Here is a 19,038-nt window from a genome sequence, read left to right on the forward strand (position 1 = left end):
CCTCTTATAGGCCTCTTCGATTAACTTCCTTTTATTATAAACTCATTAAAATTAATTTTTATATTTGTTTATATTCGACCTTCCTAATAGTAGGCGGTCTGTTACCGAAGTTAATAAACTTTGAGCCCGTCATTTCGGTTTTACCTGTTAACATATTATGCTATTTCCGCCACAGAGTTTGAAAGATTTTCTTTGACAGTCTCGTACTGTTTTCAAAGTTGAACTAACGTTTTGTTTTGTCTCTGCAGTTGTTGACGTTCAGAACGTTCAACTTGCACTCTATCGTTACGATAGAGAAAGAATGTTCACGGTTTCACGTTGCAGTAAGAGTAACCGTGTCTAGCGTTTTGTTCATTCTTTCTTAACTTAATGGTTTTGATCCTAATAAAGGAACTTTTCAGTTTTTTCCTTTAACAATAATATGTTTTAACGATATATATGATTGGGCTCTTCTCTCAGGTTCTAAGTCAAGAGAGAGAGAGAGAGAGAGAGATAGAGACGGAGGGAGAAAGAGGATAAACGTTTCATTCAAGCCTGCCAGGCGTACGAGTAACGTCGTTATCGTTTTTTGCTCTTCTCCCTAGTCTCTTTAGGGGAAGAAACTAAACGTTTCTAGAGTGATCTAGTGTTTAGTCTCTTTCCAACCACTGAATTATCTTTCATTAGATTTTTCTGTTACATTGTAATTCTGTTTTCGCAATTACTAACTTTGAGAAAGGATAGAATTGCGTATTTCAGGTACAAACCACTTAAAGTTTCGAGTTCAGTGAAATAAGTGCAAACAGAAATCAAAGTGATAAGTGATTAGTGCGTGAGGGTACTTTTGTGCGCGCCAGTCGTCCTCCCAGTCCGGGACCTCTTGCAAGCTCCCAAGCCCAGGGGAGAAGCAATGTCGAAGGGCATAAGGGTTCAGCAGGCCTTGATCGGCGCACAGAAGTATTCTCGGTGGTTGTGGGCGTGTCTTACCGAGACCGTCACTCCCACCCGCAGACGATTGAGCCCTTATTTTGCTCGTCTGCAGAAGAGATTAGGGGAGAAAATAAAGGCAGAGTTACGCTGGTCTCAGGTCTCAAGACCTCTTAAACGTTAAGTCCAGACCTATGCCAGACGTACGAAGTTAAAGTTCACAACCCGAATGCAGTCATTGGGTTAGCTCTGACTCTCCTCAGTCATCAGTTGATTACACTCCGCCTAAGAGGAGTAAGGTTCTGCCACAACAGTCTCTGCTGTTAAGGCTTTACCTCAGCAGAACTTAGTGTCTGCCGACCCCAAGTTAACTCTACTGCAGTCCATACAGTCACAACTTTCGGTCTTGATGCGTGAGTGTCGGGCTGAGAGTGTTGCGCCTCCGCCTCCGCCTACACTCCCCCCCCCCCCCGCCTATGATCGCTCCGCCTGATCACAGTACCACCTGCCAGGCGTACGATGTTGTGAAATCTACTACAGTCCATGCAAGCACAGCTTTCGGACTTGATGCATGAGTGTCGGGCTGAGAGTGTTGCTCCTCCGCCTCCGCCTACACTCCCTCCACCTACACTCGCTCCGCCTGATCACAGTACCATCTGCCAGGCGTACGATGTTGTGGACTCTACTACAGTCCATGCAAGCACAGCTTTCGGACTTGATGCGTGAGTGTCGGGCTGAGAGTGTTGCTCCTCCGCCACCGCCTACACTCCCTCCACCTACACTCGCTCCGCCTGATCGCAGTACCACCTGCCAGCAGTTCCACCTGCCAGGCGTACGATGTTGTGCCACGTGCTGAGTTTGCTGTTCCCTGTGGTGTTCAGCCTCCGCCTTCCTTAAGGCAACCTTTACATTGGGATCAGGAGGATTATACCTCTCTTCCTCCGCCTCCACTTGCTGCTCCACCAGTGATGCAACACTCGGTTGAGGTACAACAACCTCTCCCGTCCATGAGTCAGTCTCCTCAGCTCTCGCTGCAGCGAGCTCAACCCTCCACAAGGCAAGCACCACAACACCTTAGCCTTGCGCCTCAGGAGCCTCAGCTTGCGAGACATTTACCTTGTTCTGCGCAGCCTCTTCCTCATCGCGCTCCGCTCACACCACAGGAACTGGAACTTGCTACTCCGCTTCCGCCAACCGCTCAGCAAGCGCAACCCTTGGGTTCAACCACTCATGCTAGGAGTCAGCCTCCTCCACCCATGCGCCTTCCTTCTGCTTGTCTTTTATTCAGCCTTTGCAGACTGAGCCTCAGGTGTTCCCTCATCGGAGTCTTGAAGAGGAAACCACAACTATTGTTGTTCCAGCTCGTTCTGACTCTGCTGTTCAGCATACCTTACCTCCATTTTCATACCATGGTTTAAACCCCATGCAAGCATGCATAAAGCACTCTAGCACTGGTCATGGAATTTCTGAGAAATGTTAAACGCCATGCACACGCTCTGCTTTCCTTACAGCAGGCTCTGCTTACAGCAGGCTCTGCTTACTACATGCTCAGCATACAGCATGCTCTGCATTCAGCATGCTCTGCATACAACAGGCTCTGCATACAGCATGCTCTGCATTCAGCATGCTCTGCATACAACATGCTCTACATACAGCATGCTCTGCATACAGCATACTCTGCATACATCATGCTCTGCATACAGCATACTCTGCATACATCATGCTCTGCATTCCTTACCGCATGCTTCTCAACACATCTTGGGTTGTTGCCAACTCACTAGACTGTCAAGCAGTTTCATAACGTTGCCTTCTAGTCTGCTGCTTTTGCACCAGTGAACCCTCACTCAGAGAACTTAGCTTTTCTAGGATAAGGTCCCTGTAGATGAGAAAGTTCTTTTCTCCCTCCTTCTGATATTCCCTTGAGGACTCTGTCATTTGGAGGGAGCCTTTAGCTGCATAACCTCTTATGGACTTTTATTTAAGCATAACATGCTTACAGGGAAGGTAATGGTTCCACTTCAGCCGCTAATCCCGTCTGTTACCAACACCTGCTCCCATAGACCTTGAGCTGTGTTGCATGACATGCAGTCCAAGCTTAGTCCTTGTTAGAGAATTTTTTGTTTACGGAGTCAATGTGTCACGGGGAAGACGTTCAACAACCAACAGAAGGGACTACTTGTGACGCAGTGCGGCAACCTCAGCAACCCGTTAAGGAGTTGTCTGTACGACCCAGACAGTCTAGACAGATTCGGGTTGTCACTGTACTTCCTCGCTTGCCCATGATTGACAGTTTACAGACTGTGCAGCAGTATCATGATCTTGTGTCCGGCTCCGTCAGACGACTGGCTTTTAAGAGCTCCCACAAGTCGTCGCTGTCTGGAGATTTTCAAATGGACTATGGATCTGACCAAGGAACTGGGCCTCCTGGTCAATTTTGAGGAGTCTCAGCTCGTTCCATCCCAGACCATTGTCTCCTTGGGTATGGATCTTCAGAGTCGAGCTTTTCGGACTTGTCCGTCGGCCCCAAGGATCTTCCAAGCCCTAGAATGCATCCAGAGCATGCTGAGAAGGAACCGATGCTTAGTCAGGCAGTGGATGAGTCTAACAGGGACACTTTCATCGCTGGCCCTGTTCATCGAGTTAGGGAGACTCCACCTCCGCCCCCTTCAGTTTCATCTAGCTGCTCACTGGATAAAGGACATGACGCTAGAGACGGGCTCAGTTCCTGTTTCCGAAGAGATGAGGTCTACTCTAACGTGGTGGAAGAACAGCATTCTTCTCAAGGAAGGTCTACCATTGGCTGTTCAGACCCCCGACCACCGTCTCTTCTCGGACGCATCGGACACGGGCTGGGGTGCGACACTGGACGGACAGGAATGCTCGGGAACATGGAATCAGGAGCAAAGGACACTTCACATCTATTGCAAGGAGTTGTTGGCAGTTCATCTGGCCTTGATAAACTTCAAGTCCCTCCAGCTTAACAAGGTGGTGGAGGTGAACTCCGACTACACCACAGCCTTGGCTTACATCTCCAAGCAGGGAGGGACTCATTCGAGGAAGTTGTTCGAGATCGCAAGGGACCTCCTCATTTGGTCAAAAGATCGAAAGCTCACGCTGGTAACGAGGCTCATTCAGGGCGATATGAATGTCATGGCAGATCGCCTCAGCCGGAAGGGTCAGGTCTTCCCCACAGAGTGGACCCTTCACAAGAATGTTTGCAGCAGACTTTGGGCCCTGTGGGGTCAGCCAACCATAGATCTATTCGCTACCTCGATGACCAAGAGGCTCCTCTTGTATTGTTCTCCGATTCCAGACCCAGCAGCAGTTCGCGTGGATGCCTTTCTGCTGGATTGGTCCCATCTCGACCTGTATGCATTCCCGCCGTTCAAGATTGTCAACAGGGTACTTCAGAAGTTCGCCTCTCACAAAGGGACACGGCTGACGTTGGTTGCTCCCCTCTGGCCCGCGAGAGAATGGTTCACCGAGGTACTGCAATGGCTGGTCGACGTTCCCAGGACTCTTTTGTGGACCTTCTGCGTCAACCTCACGTAAAGAAGGTACACCCAAACCTCCACGCTCTTCGTCTGACTGCCTTCAGACTATCGAAAGACTCTCAAGAGCTAGAGGCTTTTCGAAGGAGGCAGCCAGAGCGATTGCCAGAGCAAGGACGACATCCACTCTCAGAGTCTATCAGTCTTTATGGGAAGTCTTCCGATGCTGGTGCAAGGCCAATGCAGTTTCCTCAACCAGTACCACTGTAACCCAGATTGCTGACTTCCTGTTACATCTAAGGAACGTAAGATCCCTATCAGCTCCTACGATCAAGGGTTACAGAAGTATGTTGGCAGCGGTTTTCCGCCACAGAGGCTTGGATCTTTCCTCCAACAAAGATCTACAGGACCTCCTTAGGTCTTTTGAGACCTCAAAGGAACGTCGGTTGTCCACTCCAGGCTGGAATCTAGACGTGGTCCTAAGGTTCCTAATGTCATCAGGATTTGAACCGCTCCAATCAGCCTCTTTTAAGGACCTCACATTAAAAACTCTTTTCCTCGTGTGCTTAGCAACAGGTAAAAGAGTAAGTGAGATCCACGCCTTCAGCAGGAACATAGGTTTCACATCTGAAACGGCTACATGTTCCTTGCAGCTCGGTTTTTTGGCTAAAAACGAGCTTCCTTCCCGTCCTTGGCCTAAGTCGTTCGAGATCCCAAGCCTGTCCAACATGGTGGGGAACGAACTGGAGAGAGTACTTTGCCCAGTTAGAGCTCTTAAGTACTATCTAAGAAGGTCAAAACCATTACGAGGACAATCAGAAGCCTTATGGTGTGCTATCAAGAAGCCTTCTCTACCAATGTCTAAGAACTCAGTTTCTTACTACATCAGGCTTCTGATTAGAGAAGCAAATTCTCATCTGAAGGAAGAAGACCTTGCTTTGCTGAAGGTAAGGACACATGAAGTGAGAGCTGTGGCTACTTCAGTGGCCTTCAAACAGAACCATTCTCTGCAGAGTGTTATGGATGCAACCTATTGGAGAAGCAAGTCAGTGTTCGCATCATGCTATCTCAAAGATGTCCAGTCTCTTTACGAGTACTGCTACACCCTGGGTCCATTCGTAGCAACGAATGCAATAGTAGGCGAGGGCTCAGCCACTACATTCCCATAATCCCATAACTTTTTAACCTTTCTCTTGAATACTTTTTATGGGTTGTACGGTCGGCTAAGAAGCCTTCCACATCCTTGTTGATTTGGCGGGTGGTCAATTCTTTCTTGAGAAGCGCCAAGGTTAAAGGTTGTGATGAGGTCCTTTAGTATGGGTTGCAGCCCTGTATACTTTAGCACCTTTGAGTTGATTCAGCCTCCCAAGAGGAACGCTGCGCTCAGTAAGGAAGACGATCTTATTAAAGGCAGAGTAACGGTTCAAGTCGACTTCCTTACCAGGTACTTATTATTTCATTGTTATTGTGGATAACTGATTATATGAAATACGGGATACTTAGCTATCCTTTAGTCTTGTACACTGGTTTTTCACCCACCCCCCTGGGTGTGAATCAGCTACATGATTATCGGGTAAGTTTAATATTGAAAAATGTTATTTTTATTAATAAAATAAATTTTTGAATATACTTACCCGATAATCATGATTTAATCGACCCTCCCTTCCTCCCCATAGAGAACCAGTGGACCGAGGAATAATTGAGGAGGTGTCAACAAGAAGTACTTGAGTACCTGGCCACAGGTGGCGCTGGTAAATACACCCCCTTCTAGTATTGTGATAGCTGGCGTATCCCTCCATAGAATTCTGTCGGGCAACGGAGTTGACAGCTACATGATTATCGGGTAAGTATATTCAAAAATTTATTTTATTAATAAAAATAACATATTTTATAATTGTTTTTGGAAAATGGGGTCACTGTATGAGTATAGGTATCTATCTTTAAAGATTGATGCATTTTATTGTTATTCTGTAGACTACTATATTTCTGTTAAGTTCTGAAAATAAATTTGCACTACTGTAAAAGTTCATTCAACTTTTTATCCACAGGCTTGGGGTGACAAACCGGTAAAGGTGATTTTGGAAGATGCATTAAACAAGAAGTGTGTAGAAGCAGCAGAATCATACCTTCAGCTGAAACCATGGGTTTATGGTACTGTCACCACCGATGAAATCATAACTGCATGTATCGATATGGCCCGTGAGGTGGCCCGTGATGGATCACATAATATATTAGTTAACATGGTTAGTCAATAGATGTTTATGTCAGATTTTAAAGGCTATTATTGAACTTGATACTGTTTCCCCTTTTGAATTTACAATTATTTACAGGTAGATATGAGACTGTTATTGATGATCTGACCACCACAAAATTGCTGGTCGTTTTTTGAGATTCATGGCTAAGCAAAGCTATTTTTTCTTGTTTAAGTGAGGACTGTTATCTCTGTTAAGAATTTTAAAATGTCTATGATATGAAAAATATGGATTTACCCCATTTATTTACTTCGAAACAGTTCTAAGTATTAATATATACACCAGGAACACTTCTTATTTCCTTCAATAGAATGTTGTGCTACAGTAAATGGTTACCACCCTCCCCTAATATAATTGTTTTCCAAACCCTGTAACATTGCAGGCAGTTCAAAAGTGAAGACTATCTCCTTTGCAGACTCATTCCTAGGTACTCAATCCAGAACACTTCTGTTAGCGACTATCCTGTTAAACCTGAAAAGCCTTTAATTGCCATGGTTGATGGAGTGTTATCTTCTTATTCCACTTCCTGTAAAAGGCAAGCTCTAGTCAAGTAATTCAATGGGCGTTCTTTGGCAGAAATACATTTCTTCTCCACAAATTGCTATTTTGCAGATGTAGAAGATGGGTATGCTGTGAAACCAATATTTTAAGATTGAAATATTTTTTCAGTGCAAACGTAAAAGACAGTAAAAAAACAAATTTTGTGTCCAGTTTCTCAGTGCTACTTGTTTGCAGCTATAGCCTAAACTATTTGAGAATTTACACTCGCCTGCATTAAACCCAGGCTCTAATGGGCAAGTTCTTTGAAGGCTTCTTGAAGATCGTCATTGTTGACTATTATGAATGGTTGGTTTGTATTGAAAACGAGATTAAACTAGAATGGATTGTATTTCTGACAAAAGATTACCATCACAGAATCACTTTTACTTATTAATGTTTATTCATATAAGCCAGTATTCAAGGGAAAAGAGACTTATATCAATCTCTGGATAGATTATTGTAACTGTTCTTTTATTTTCTCAGGATGATTGTTACAATGAAAAGCTGAAAAGGATACTAAACTCTAGTGATGATTTGTTTGTGTTGGAAGTACTAGGAGATGCAATGAGGAAACGAGGAAATCTAAGTCGTGTTGAGAGTATGGCTGTGGATTTGGTTTCTGTTATTCATAGGACTCGTTCTGACCTCTTGACCCTTCCTCCTCAGTAAGTAAAATTTTTTATTATTTATTTAATGATTTAATTTCCTTAATAAAGTAGCTTTGTTGTCATTCGAGCTAGGTTATACCGAAGTGCTTTTGTTATCTATATAGTTTTGTGTATAGAATAGAATTTATGCAAGAAATGATTTATATTTTTTAAACACTATCAATGTTTTTGGGTATTATTATTGCAGTTGTAACGTTTTGTAGTATTTTAAATGATTTTACATGAATACAAGCCATCGTCCTTCATTAGGAGAATGATTTCAGTGAAGTTGGAACTCGGTCGTTAAAAAACAAGGTTTATGTACCTGTAGTTACTGGCGGATGGTAGGTAAGCCCCTCCCCCTTGACAGCACATTGAGCTACCACTTTAATTTCAGCTGCAGAGCAGTACGCATGTACCTTTTTGCTTGATGAAGCTTGGCTGTTTTTTCTAACCTATTGTTCTTTGTGATTTTAGATTGCCTTTGTTTGGAATGGTGGAATGGAGAATCCATGCTTAGGCATGCCAGCCTGCTCTATTAAACCAGGCTGAAATTGTTGTTGGTTCATGAGTAGGCAGGATGCAGATCCCATGCTTTGTACCTTTTTTGCAAGTAGCATGAGTGGACTGTGGTTACCTTTGCAATGGCCTGATTATGGCAGAAGGAGGCAGAAGCCTAAGAGAAACTCTTCAGCCCTCTGGTGTACAAACTGCTGCATTTTCTTTGGCTTCCTCTAGAGCTGAGGCTTCCGGAGAAAAATCGAAGGAGGAAGGGGACTCCAATTTGTCCTCGGGGAGGTGGATTATACAGGATTTATCACCTTTTCCCATTGAAGGTGATATTCCCTGTTCACCTCCTTGAAGTTATCTCACTGCTGTATGCAACCAATTTTTTTAAATTGACCATATATTTCTGACTTCATACCCTGTTTAGATATAGGCTCCTCTATGACTGTCTGTCGTCTCAACAAAAACCTAGCCTATCACCTTAAAAATTTTCCTAGTTTGTTAGGTGGACAGGAGTCATCACTTCTATAATTTTACAGGTCCAAGTTTTTTGATATCCCAGGATTTTAAACCAACCAGCTTGGTTGTAAGAACTTTCTCCCTCCAAAGGATAAGTTTCCTATTAAAGGATGAAGGTTTTTATTTGTGTATAAACAAATTAAAAAGTTTCTTAAAGAAATTTGTATCATCCCAAATATACAAACCTTGGGTCCTTTAAATTTACACTTTCCTTGTCAACCCCTTTGCATGTCCTAGATGATCAAAGTGGCTACCTAGTGTGCTGGCAAGGGGTTACCTGCCAGCAGCATATTAACTGCCGACACCTCATAAATTTTAACAGTAGAGTTCCAACTTTGCTAGAATCATACGCCTATTAGACTCAGGTTTTTATAGTTTTGAAAAATACAATAAATAGATCGAAAAATACAAGTTACTTTTTTAAAAATTGTGATTTTTCTCCTCTCTTTTCTTAGAGTATGGACAGAATTAGTGCGCCATGGAGATGCATCTGCTGATAATGTTGTTGGTCCTATAACTGTTGGACAGGTTGCTCAATGGACACCTCTCGCTATGATGCTGGTGATGACAGACCTATATGTGTGCACATCAGGTGGGTCTCATGTGTATGAAGTTCTAATGATCTTGTAAACAACTGAATATTTTCTTAAAGAAGTACAAACTAAACTATTTCATACTTGCTTAGTGAAACTGAGAATTGTTATAATTTGTTGGTGAAAAAATAATAGTATAAGATGAACTATTTGAAGGGCAGTTGCCTGAGGAATTTGTAAGTGGAAGTTAATCTTGGGACTTAATGGTTTATAGATGTAGTCCTTGTAGATACTTTTAAACTGGCATCCATTTTCTCTTGCTTTTATGAAACTGTCACTAAGATTTTATTCCATGTCAGAAATAGTAATATGGGTCCATGGTAATAAGTGAACAACAAAAATTATATAATTATTAATAGCCTTAGTAGTTCCCATTCAGGCAAGTTAAAGATTGGATCTCTTCTACCTTGGGTATCGAGCTCATTGGTATTGTATCCATATCTAAGTATTTTATATGTATTATCGCTTATGTACATTACCGTCCTCAAAGTTCTTTGTATTGTACTCATCCCAGCAATAAATAGTATTATTTTTGCCATGTATTAACAATACATTTTTTATGTTCAGATGGTGTTTATCCAGATTCTTGTCAGTTTCTCTGGCATGAGAAACGGTTTACAGTAGTCTACAGCATTTTGATATAAGACTAAAGTTTTGTCTTTATTTGTTATCTTCAGTTTTAGTTTTATTTATTGGGAACAAGAGATAGATACAAAAGTTAGGCAACTAAATAAGGAGATACTAATGTACACGGTTGAAAATTATAAGACAGAAGGCATAGCAATTTTTCATTTCAGTGTACCAGGAATGGTAGTTCATGTTTATGGTTGTATTTTTTGGCGTTTTTTTTTTTAAGAAGTGGTTTTGAATTGAATGCTGTCATTTGACATGAAGGCCTGTCTCATGACTTCAAGGACTTATTCTTTTAAACTGGAACTAAGTTAAGTACCACAGGGGAGCAAAGAATTATTTTGTTCATAAAAGGTACTATTGTATCTGCTATTTCCAGTCATAATTATGTGCATTATTAAGGTGTATTTTAGATAGGGTAATCTACTTAAAGCAGTAGCAAGTTGATATTTTGTGTATTTTAAGAGTATTCTTTTAGAAATCCTTATACTGTTTAATAATAAATTACTTAGACTTTGAATGAGGTTAATGATTGCTATCTTTAATCCTTAAGCTTTTAAAATGTATGACCTTAAATGTCAAAGTTTAGTAATTTTACGGTATCTGTGATCTTTTCTCCAACCTTGTAGGTACATACATATTGCTTTTCCATTTACTTATAGCACATGATTATTATTAGCTTTTTTATGCATTCAGTTATATATTTATTGGAAGTAAGTAGTTTTCAATACTTTTTTTTTTCTACAGATGCAAGTATCCTGGACTCTGTCGATACTGATGTTCAGTGGCAGTATCTTCTTCACCAGTGTGACGTAAAGAATCTTAAACGATGGATCATCAAGGAGTTTGGTGATGACATGGCTTTTCTTGAGAAAGATTATAGTTCCTGGCAATATGCAGAACAAATATGGACAGATCCTCTTTTTAGATCATATAAGAATAAGGGTAGTGAATCAATACCCGAGACCAAGAAATCAGACAAGGGAAGAGAATCTGCTGCATCATCAGATCCAAAAAACATTGATTTTAATATGCTAATGGGACCACAGTATGCAAGTGACTTGGATTCATCTCCCACCTCACAGGACAAGGTTTCTTTACATTCCGTTTCAATGTCTGCCTATGAAGGTGACACTTGGAGCTTGCAGAGCTTTGATGTGACAGATCGATCGGACATAACTTGGTCAGAGGATTTGTTTAAACCAATAACACAAAATATGGTTGACTTACTTGTGATTGCTGGCACACCCTTCGCTGAAATGATGCAAAACCTGCTGGCCAATTTTGGTGTATTCACAACAAATGAGAAGAAAAATGCACAAAAGATGATGAGAAGATTGTTAATATCAGGTGCTTTAGGAAGACTGACAAGCATGGGTGGCGGTCACCAGTGTCAGATGTCACAAAATGATATACATAAAACCGTTCTGGCATATTTAGGGAATAAAAACCTCTTACTGCCTGCTTATGACTACATCAAGAAATTTTCCTTACAAGAAGAAATATCTTCAAATCCTGACAGTTTTGGGGTATCTCCGTGGATTTCGGTTATTTCGGCCTTCATGAAGCTTGGGGAAGAAAGATCCAAAGAAGTTATATATGATTTAAGTTTAAAGAATCTCTCCCTTCTCAGTGACAAATGCCAGAAGGCTTCTGATTTAGAATTTCCTGCATTCCTGACAATGCTGTTTGCACCATCAAAGGCTCTGGAAGATTTCTTGGAACATGAAGAAAAAGGCCATGATTCAACAAATGATGAAATATCTGCCCTTTGCAACATTCTTTCAAAGTTTTCCCTTACTCCTAGACAAATAGCAATGAATCTCGCTAATAAGTATCCTTACTTGAAGAAGGTACTATCTAGTACTGAGAGCACAATTTCTGCTGATGTGACAGTGTACGACTTATTAAATGACAACGTTCCTTATGACTTGAGTAGGCTCTTCACATGGCAGCCCGAAAACAGGTACGTGGAGTATATATTTCTTGCTATTTTTATTTAATTGCATTAGTGATATTTGTTTTATGTTGTAGAAATTAGTTGAATTATGTATACCTTAACATCATAAGAAATCGTATTTAATGGTATAGAGCTAAAATTTACAGTACAGCAATGACATAACTAGATCACTGAAATTATTCAGTTAATCTTTTGTTTGCAGACATGGGTATGATTCAACAGCAGCAATGCCAACATTTTCTGACAAAGAGTTAATGAAGAATTATGGCCTCTTGCATTCCCTTGACTTCATGTATTACCTTCGAGATGCAAGACCCAGCTATGCTTGTGCTGCTCTGGTCACAAGTTTGGGAATCAACGATAAAAAGTGAGTGCCTTATATGTAATACGGTAAGAGATATTCAGTTTATGTAGATTACCTCCAGTAAGGTAGGTCCTCTTCAAAGTCGGCCAAATAACTCTAGTTTTTTAAATATTTAACTTAGCCGGTGAATATATAATAGCTGCTGCTCCAGGGGCTCGACAGAAAACACACACAAAAACTCGCGAGCGATCGCTATGAAGGTTGCGGGTGTGCCCACCAGCGCCAACTATCGGCCAGATACCGCATATACATGTAAACAGACCCAATTTTTCCTCTGTCGGCCTTAACGACAAGACGTATCAATACTCGCTGTATAACTTGGAGTTTTCTCAACATATTTGGTGAAGTACTTCCTTTTGGTTTGAGCTTTCGCAGTGCAGGTGTTTTATCTTCAACTTAAATCTTTTTTGGATAGATTTAATTTTTGATGACTTTGGATTGTTTTTTTGGACTTTCTTTGACTTTTAAATGGCCGACCCTTCCCTTAGTACGGAAGTGTGTTTTAGGCTATTAGCAATTATCTTATCACGTTATGAATTAATTATAGATTTTCCTCTATATATTTTATATCTCAACCGCCTTTATTAGGCCTCTTCGATTAGCTTTCCATTTATAATAAACATCAAGATAAATTTTAATGATTTGTTTATATGCGACCTTTCCTGAGAGTAGGCGGTCCTAACTTGGAAACCGAAGTTAAACAACGTTGAGCCCTTTCAATCGTAAATAACTTTTACAGAGCAAATGATTTAAAACTTATTAAATGAATATTTTTTAGTAAATATTTTATGAAAGATTTTCTTTGAATAGTCTTCGTACTGTTTCAAAGATGAACTAACGTTTAGTTTATTTATGCTACGCAGTTTGCGCTCTATCGTTACGATAGAGAGAGAGAATATCACGGTTTCACTTTGCAGAAAGAGTAAATCGATTCTGACGTTTTGTTCATTCTTCTTTCAAAGCTTAAATGTTTTAAATACTATTTTAAAGGAACTTTTTAATTGAAAAACCTTTCAGTTTTTTTTCCTTTGGTCAAATAACCTGTTTATTGACGAAAGGTAAGTGGGCTCTTCTCTTCGGTGCGAAATCGAGAGAGAGAGAGAGAGAGAGAGAGAGAGAGAGAGAGAGAGAGAGAGAGAGAGAGAGAGAGAGAGAGAGAGAGAGAGAGAGAGTAAATCGATTCTGACGTTTTGTTCATTCTTCTTTCAAAGCTTAAATGTTTTAAATACTATTTTAAAGGAACTTTTTAATTGAAAAACCTTTCAGTTTTTTTTCCTTTGGTCAAATAACCTGTTTATTGACGAAAGGTAAGTGGGCTCTTCTCTTTGGTGCGAAATCAAGAGAGAGAGAGAGAGAGAGAGAGAGAGAGAGAGAGAGAGAGAGAGAGAGAGCGCGCGTTCCGATCTTTATTCTCATCCCAAGCGAGTAACGTTGTTCTCGAGTCAGCTTTTTACTCTCGTCCCTAGTCTCTGTACGGGGAGAAAGGATAAAACGTTTTTAGTTTTTATTCTCGTCCCAAGGCACTGTACAGTGAGAGATTGAAAACGTAGTTTTGAATGAACTAGTGTTTAGTCTCCTTCCCAGCCACTGATCTTTTTATCTTAAAATATGTTTACGGTTTTTTGCTTGTATTAATGTGCTTACATTATATGACTGATTTCGCAATTATAACCTTTTGATGAGGGTAGAATTGCGTGCTTCAGGTAGAAATCAGTTTTATTCATACCTAATGTGAATTGTTAAAAAATTCGATTTCAGTGAAATAAGTGCAAAACAGAAAATCGTAGTGATAAAGTGATATTGCGCAAAGTGTTATCAGTGTTGCGACCGAGGGTTCGTCTGTTCGTGCGTGTCGTTCGCCTAGTCCGAGACCTCTTGCAAGCTCCCAAGCCCAGGGGAGAAGTAATGTCGTACGACTTATGGGTTCGAGAGGCCTTGATCAGCGAACAGACGTTTTCCCTCTATGGTATCAGGCGTATCTCACCAAGATCGCCCCTACCATAAGACGAGAGAGACGATTTTCTCCTCGTCATCCGAAGGCTTTTCGCATAAGAAACCGTGGAACAAGGTTTCGAGGCCCTTTAAGCGAAAGTCAGTCCTTTCAGGACAGGTCCAGCGTCCTGGTTTTAACCATTAGGACAGCTCTGACCCTATGCAGTCATCGGAAGACTGCTCGCCGCCTAAACAAAAGCATAACACAGGCTCCGAGAGTCTTTTTGTAGGCAAGGTTTTGCAGTCACAGACGTTACCCTCGTCTCTTACCGCAACCATTCCCGTTGATCCTAAATGGGTTGTACGGCAAGACATGCAGAATAAGCTTGCCTCTCTTATGAAGGACTATTCTGCCGATAAGGTTCACGTTGAGCCTAGCCGTTTATCTCATCGAGATCCTGGCCTTCAGCCGCCCAAACGAACCTTTGTGCGTCCTGTTGACGTTGGCGTAGCTAAGCACGTCAGTCACGATATGTAGAGCCTCACTCGATGCGGTGTCGTGTTGATTTTCAGCCGCATTTGGACGTTAGGCCACTTACTAATGCTCCTGTTGACGTTCAGGACGTTCGCCAACCATCGGAGTTGACTTGTTTTGACGCTGAGCGTCAACCACCGCAGTCTAGAGTTGTTTTGACTGCTCAGACTAGGCAGTCAAAACAGTCTCGAGTGGACGCCGAGCGTCCTCACGCACCTGTTGTTGTTGACAGTTCACAGACTGTTAAGCAGTTACATGACGTTGCGTCCTGGTCCGCTACTAATGCACCAGTGCGTGTGGACTCTGCTTTTCAAGCATTGCCACCACGGCAGGTCTCTCCCTTTGCTTGAGACTTGGCTATTGTCGGACAAGGTTCCTTCAGATGAGGAAGTTGCTGTTCCCCCTCCTACTGATATTCCCTTGAGGACTCTGTCAGACGGAGAGGACCCTAAAGCTGCTCAGCCCTCTCTGGACTTTAAATAAATCATGCTGATTTTTAAGGATCTTTGTCCGGACCATTTTGTAACTGCTGCTCCTCGTTCGCCTAAACGTCAGAGTTTACACTAGGCCTAGCTACTTCGAAGCCGTTGTTTTCTAAGCTAGTGCTCTCTCGCTCTTCTAAGAGAGCTTTACGTTTGCTAGGCTACTGGTTTATCACCAGGAGGAGTTTGGGGGAGACAGCCTTTGCTTTCCCTACTTTTAAGCTGGCTTATAGAGCGAGAGTCTGATATGACACGGGAGAAGTTCTCGGCTTGGGAGTTCCTGCCTCTGCCCAGATAGACTTCTCAAACCTCATAGACTCTCCCTGGCGCCTGGCCATGAGACGCTCCAAGATTTTATGGTCGACTTCAGAGCTAGACCATCTCCTGTTAGGAGTTTTTTCGAGCGTTTGAAGTTTTGCTGTACATTATGTCATGCATAAACAAGGCTTTCAGGGATGGCTCCAATGATCTGACAGCGACATTCTCTGCAGGAACAAGTCCCTCAGGGATGGCTCCAATGATCTGGCAGCCATGTTCACTGCAGGAGTACGTAAGAGGCAAGTGCGCTCAATGTGTTCATTGTCAAGACAATATTCACGATGAAGTCTACCAGGCTGTCTTGACAGCATTAATGGAAGGCGACTGGATGGTCTCTCTCGACCTTCAGGAGGCATACTTCCACATTCCTATACACCCGGATTCCCAACCGTTTCTGAGGTTTGTTTACAGGAATGTGGGGTACCAGTTTCGAGCCCTGTGCTGTGGCCTCAGTCCTGCTCCTCTCGTGTTTACGAGGCTCATGAGGAATGTGGCAAAATCCCTCCATCTATCGGGGATCCGAGCCTCCCTGTACTTGGACGACTGGCTTCTCAGAGCATCGTCCAGTCTTCGCTGTCTGCAGGATCTACATTGGACATTGAGTCTGGCCAGGGAGTTGGGACTTTTGGTCAACCTAAAAGTCCCAACTGATCCCATCCCAGATTATTCTATATTTGGGGATGGAGATTCGCAGTCCAGTTTTTTCGGACTTTTCCGTCTGCCACCGAATAGAACAAGCCCTGCTCGAAGTCCAACTAATGCTGAAAAGAAAACGTTTGTTCAGTCAGGAGTTGGAACAGTCTCGTAGGGACTCTCTCATCCCTGGAGCAGTTTGTCTCACTAGGGAGACTACACCTTCTGCCTCTCCTGTTCCATCTAGCCTCTCAGTGGAACTAGGACAAGACGTTAGAGACGGTATCATTCCCAGTCTCCGAACCAGTAAAGGCATGCCTGAAATGGTGGGACAGCAATATCAGTCTGAGAGAGGGACTATCCCTAGCAGTCAAGAACCCAAACCACGTGTTGTTCTCAGACGCGTCGGATTTGGGTTGGGGTGCGACCCTGGACGGTCGGGAATGCTCGGGTCTGTGGACCTCAAGTCAGAAGAGCATGCACATCAACGGCAAGGAGCTATTACCAGTCCACTTGGCCTTGATGATATTCGAAAGCTTCTTCTAAACTAAGTGGTAGAGGTCAACTCAGACAACACCACAGCTTTGGCGTACATCTCCAAGCAAGGAGGCACACACTCCTTCACGCTGCTCGAGATCGCAAGGGACCTTCTCTTATGGTCAAGAAATCGAGGCATCTCCCTGTTGACGAGATTCATCCAGGGGGACTTGAACGTCTTGGCAGACTGTCTCAGTCGGAGGGGTCAGGTGATACCCACGGAATGGACCCTCCACAAGGACGTGGACAAGAGTCTTTGGGCTACTTGGGGTCAACCCACCATAGACCTCTTTGCCTCCTCGTTGACCAAAAGGTTACCAATCTATTGCTCTCCAGTCCTAGATACAGAAGCAATCCACATAGACGCGTTTCTACTGGATTGGTCTCTTCTGGACTTATATGCATTCCCACCATTCAAGATGGTCAACAAGGTACTGCAGAAGTTCGCCTCTCACGAAGGGACAAGGTTGACGTTGGTTGCTACCCTCTGGCCCGCGAGAGAGTGGTTCACCGAGGTACTTCAATGGCTGGTAGACTTTCCAAGAAGTCTTCCTCTAAGGGTAGATCTGTTACGTCAGCCCCACGTAAAGAATGTCCATCAAAGCCTCCCCGCTCTTCGTCTGATTTCCTTCAGACTATCGAAAGACTCTCAAGAGCTCGAGGCTTTTCGAAGGAGGCAGCCAGTGCGATTGCAAGAGCGAGGAGAGCTTCTACCATTAGAGTATACCAGTCGAAGTGGGAAGTCTTTCGAGACTGGTGCAAGTCAGCATCTGTGTCCTCGTCCAGTATCTCTGTAGCCCAAATCGCAGATTTTCTTTTACATCTGAGAAAGGTTCGCTCCCTTTCAGCTCCCACGATTAAGGGCTACAGGAGCATGTTGGCTTCGGTCTTTCGACATAGAGGCTTAGATCTTTCCAACAATAAAGATCTCCAAGATCTCCTTAAGTCTTTCGAGACCTCTAAGGAACGTCGTTTGGCAACTCCTAGATGGAACTTAGATGTGGTCCTAAGGTTCTTCATGTCAGACAGGTTTGAGCCATTACATTCAGCCTCCCTGAAGGATCTCATCCTCAAGACACTTTTCCTAGTGTGCTTGGCTTCGGCTAAAAGGGTCAGTGAACTTCATGCCTTCAGTAAGAACATCGGCTTTTCTACAGAAAAAGCCACTTGTTCACTTCAACTTGGTTTCCTGGCCAAAAATGAACTGCCTTCTCGTCCTTGGCCTAAATCTTTTGATATTCCTTGCTTATCAGAGATCGTAGGCAACGAACTGGAAAGAGTATTATGTCCTGTTAGAGCTCTTAAGTTCTATTTAGCTCGTACTAAGTCATTACGAGGTAAATCTGAGGCATTATGGTGCTCAGTTAAGAAACCATCATTGCCTATGTCAAAGAATGCTTTGTCATTTTTTATCAGATTTTTAATACGAGAAGCTCATTCTCACTTGAATGAGAAAGACCTATGTTTGCTTAAGGTTAAGACGCACGAAGTTAGAGCTATAGCAACCTCCGTGGCCTTCAAGCAAAATAAATCTCTGCAAAGAATTATGTACGCGACTTTTTGGAGAAGCAAGTCAGTGTTCGCGTCATTTTACTTAAAAGATGTCCAGACTCTTTACGACTGCTACACACTGGGTCCATTCGTTGCAGCGAGTGCAGTAGTGGGTGAGGGTTCTACCACTACATTACCCTAATTCCAATATCCTTTTTAATCTGTCTCTTGAAATGTTTTTAATATTGTTTTTTGGGTTGTACGGAAGGCTAAGAAGCCTTTCGCATCCTGGTTGATTTGGCGGGTGGTCAAAGTCATTTCTTGAGAGCGCCCAGATTAGGGGTTTGATGAGGTCTTGTTGTATGGGTTGCAGCCCTTAATACTTCAGCTCCTGGGAGTCTTTCAGCATCCTAAGAGGATCGCTGGGCTTCGTGAGGAAGACAGACTAATAAGGCAGAGTAATCGTCTAAGTCAACTTCCTTACCAGGTACCTTTATATGGTGAGGGATTACTGTGTTAGGATATGTGATATGATTAACAGTACTTTTAGTTATAATGTACATGATCCCCAAGAGAAGGAAATATCTCATTTGTCCTGTGGATTAAACTGCAGGTGGATTCCAAAGTATAAGTATATGGAAATTTAAAATAACAAAATAAAAAGGTATGAAGAAAATGTTTTCTTTAATATATTAAAAAAT

At 42.6% G+C, this 19,038-nt stretch overlaps 1 protein-coding gene across 1 annotated transcript in view; it reads left to right on the plus strand.

Annotated features, from left to right (window-relative positions):
• LOC137634429 (spatacsin) overlaps positions 1 to 19,038 on the plus strand; it is a 73,056-nt gene that overhangs the window by 36,290 nt on the left and 17,728 nt on the right. The window contains exons 11-15 of the mRNA XM_068366823.1: positions 6,446 to 6,640; positions 7,673 to 7,854; positions 9,318 to 9,454; positions 10,833 to 12,051; positions 12,248 to 12,412. Of these exons, the coding sequence (XP_068222924.1) occupies positions 6,446 to 6,640; positions 7,673 to 7,854; positions 9,318 to 9,454; positions 10,833 to 12,051; positions 12,248 to 12,412 (1,898 nt within the window). The remainder of the gene's footprint in view (positions 1 to 6,445; positions 6,641 to 7,672; positions 7,855 to 9,317; positions 9,455 to 10,832; positions 12,052 to 12,247; positions 12,413 to 19,038) is intronic.

This window comes from Palaemon carinicauda, chromosome 44, assembly GCF_036898095.1.
Source record: "Palaemon carinicauda isolate YSFRI2023 chromosome 44, ASM3689809v2, whole genome shotgun sequence".
NCBI classification, from domain to species: Eukaryota; Metazoa; Arthropoda; class Malacostraca; order Decapoda; family Palaemonidae; genus Palaemon; species Palaemon carinicauda.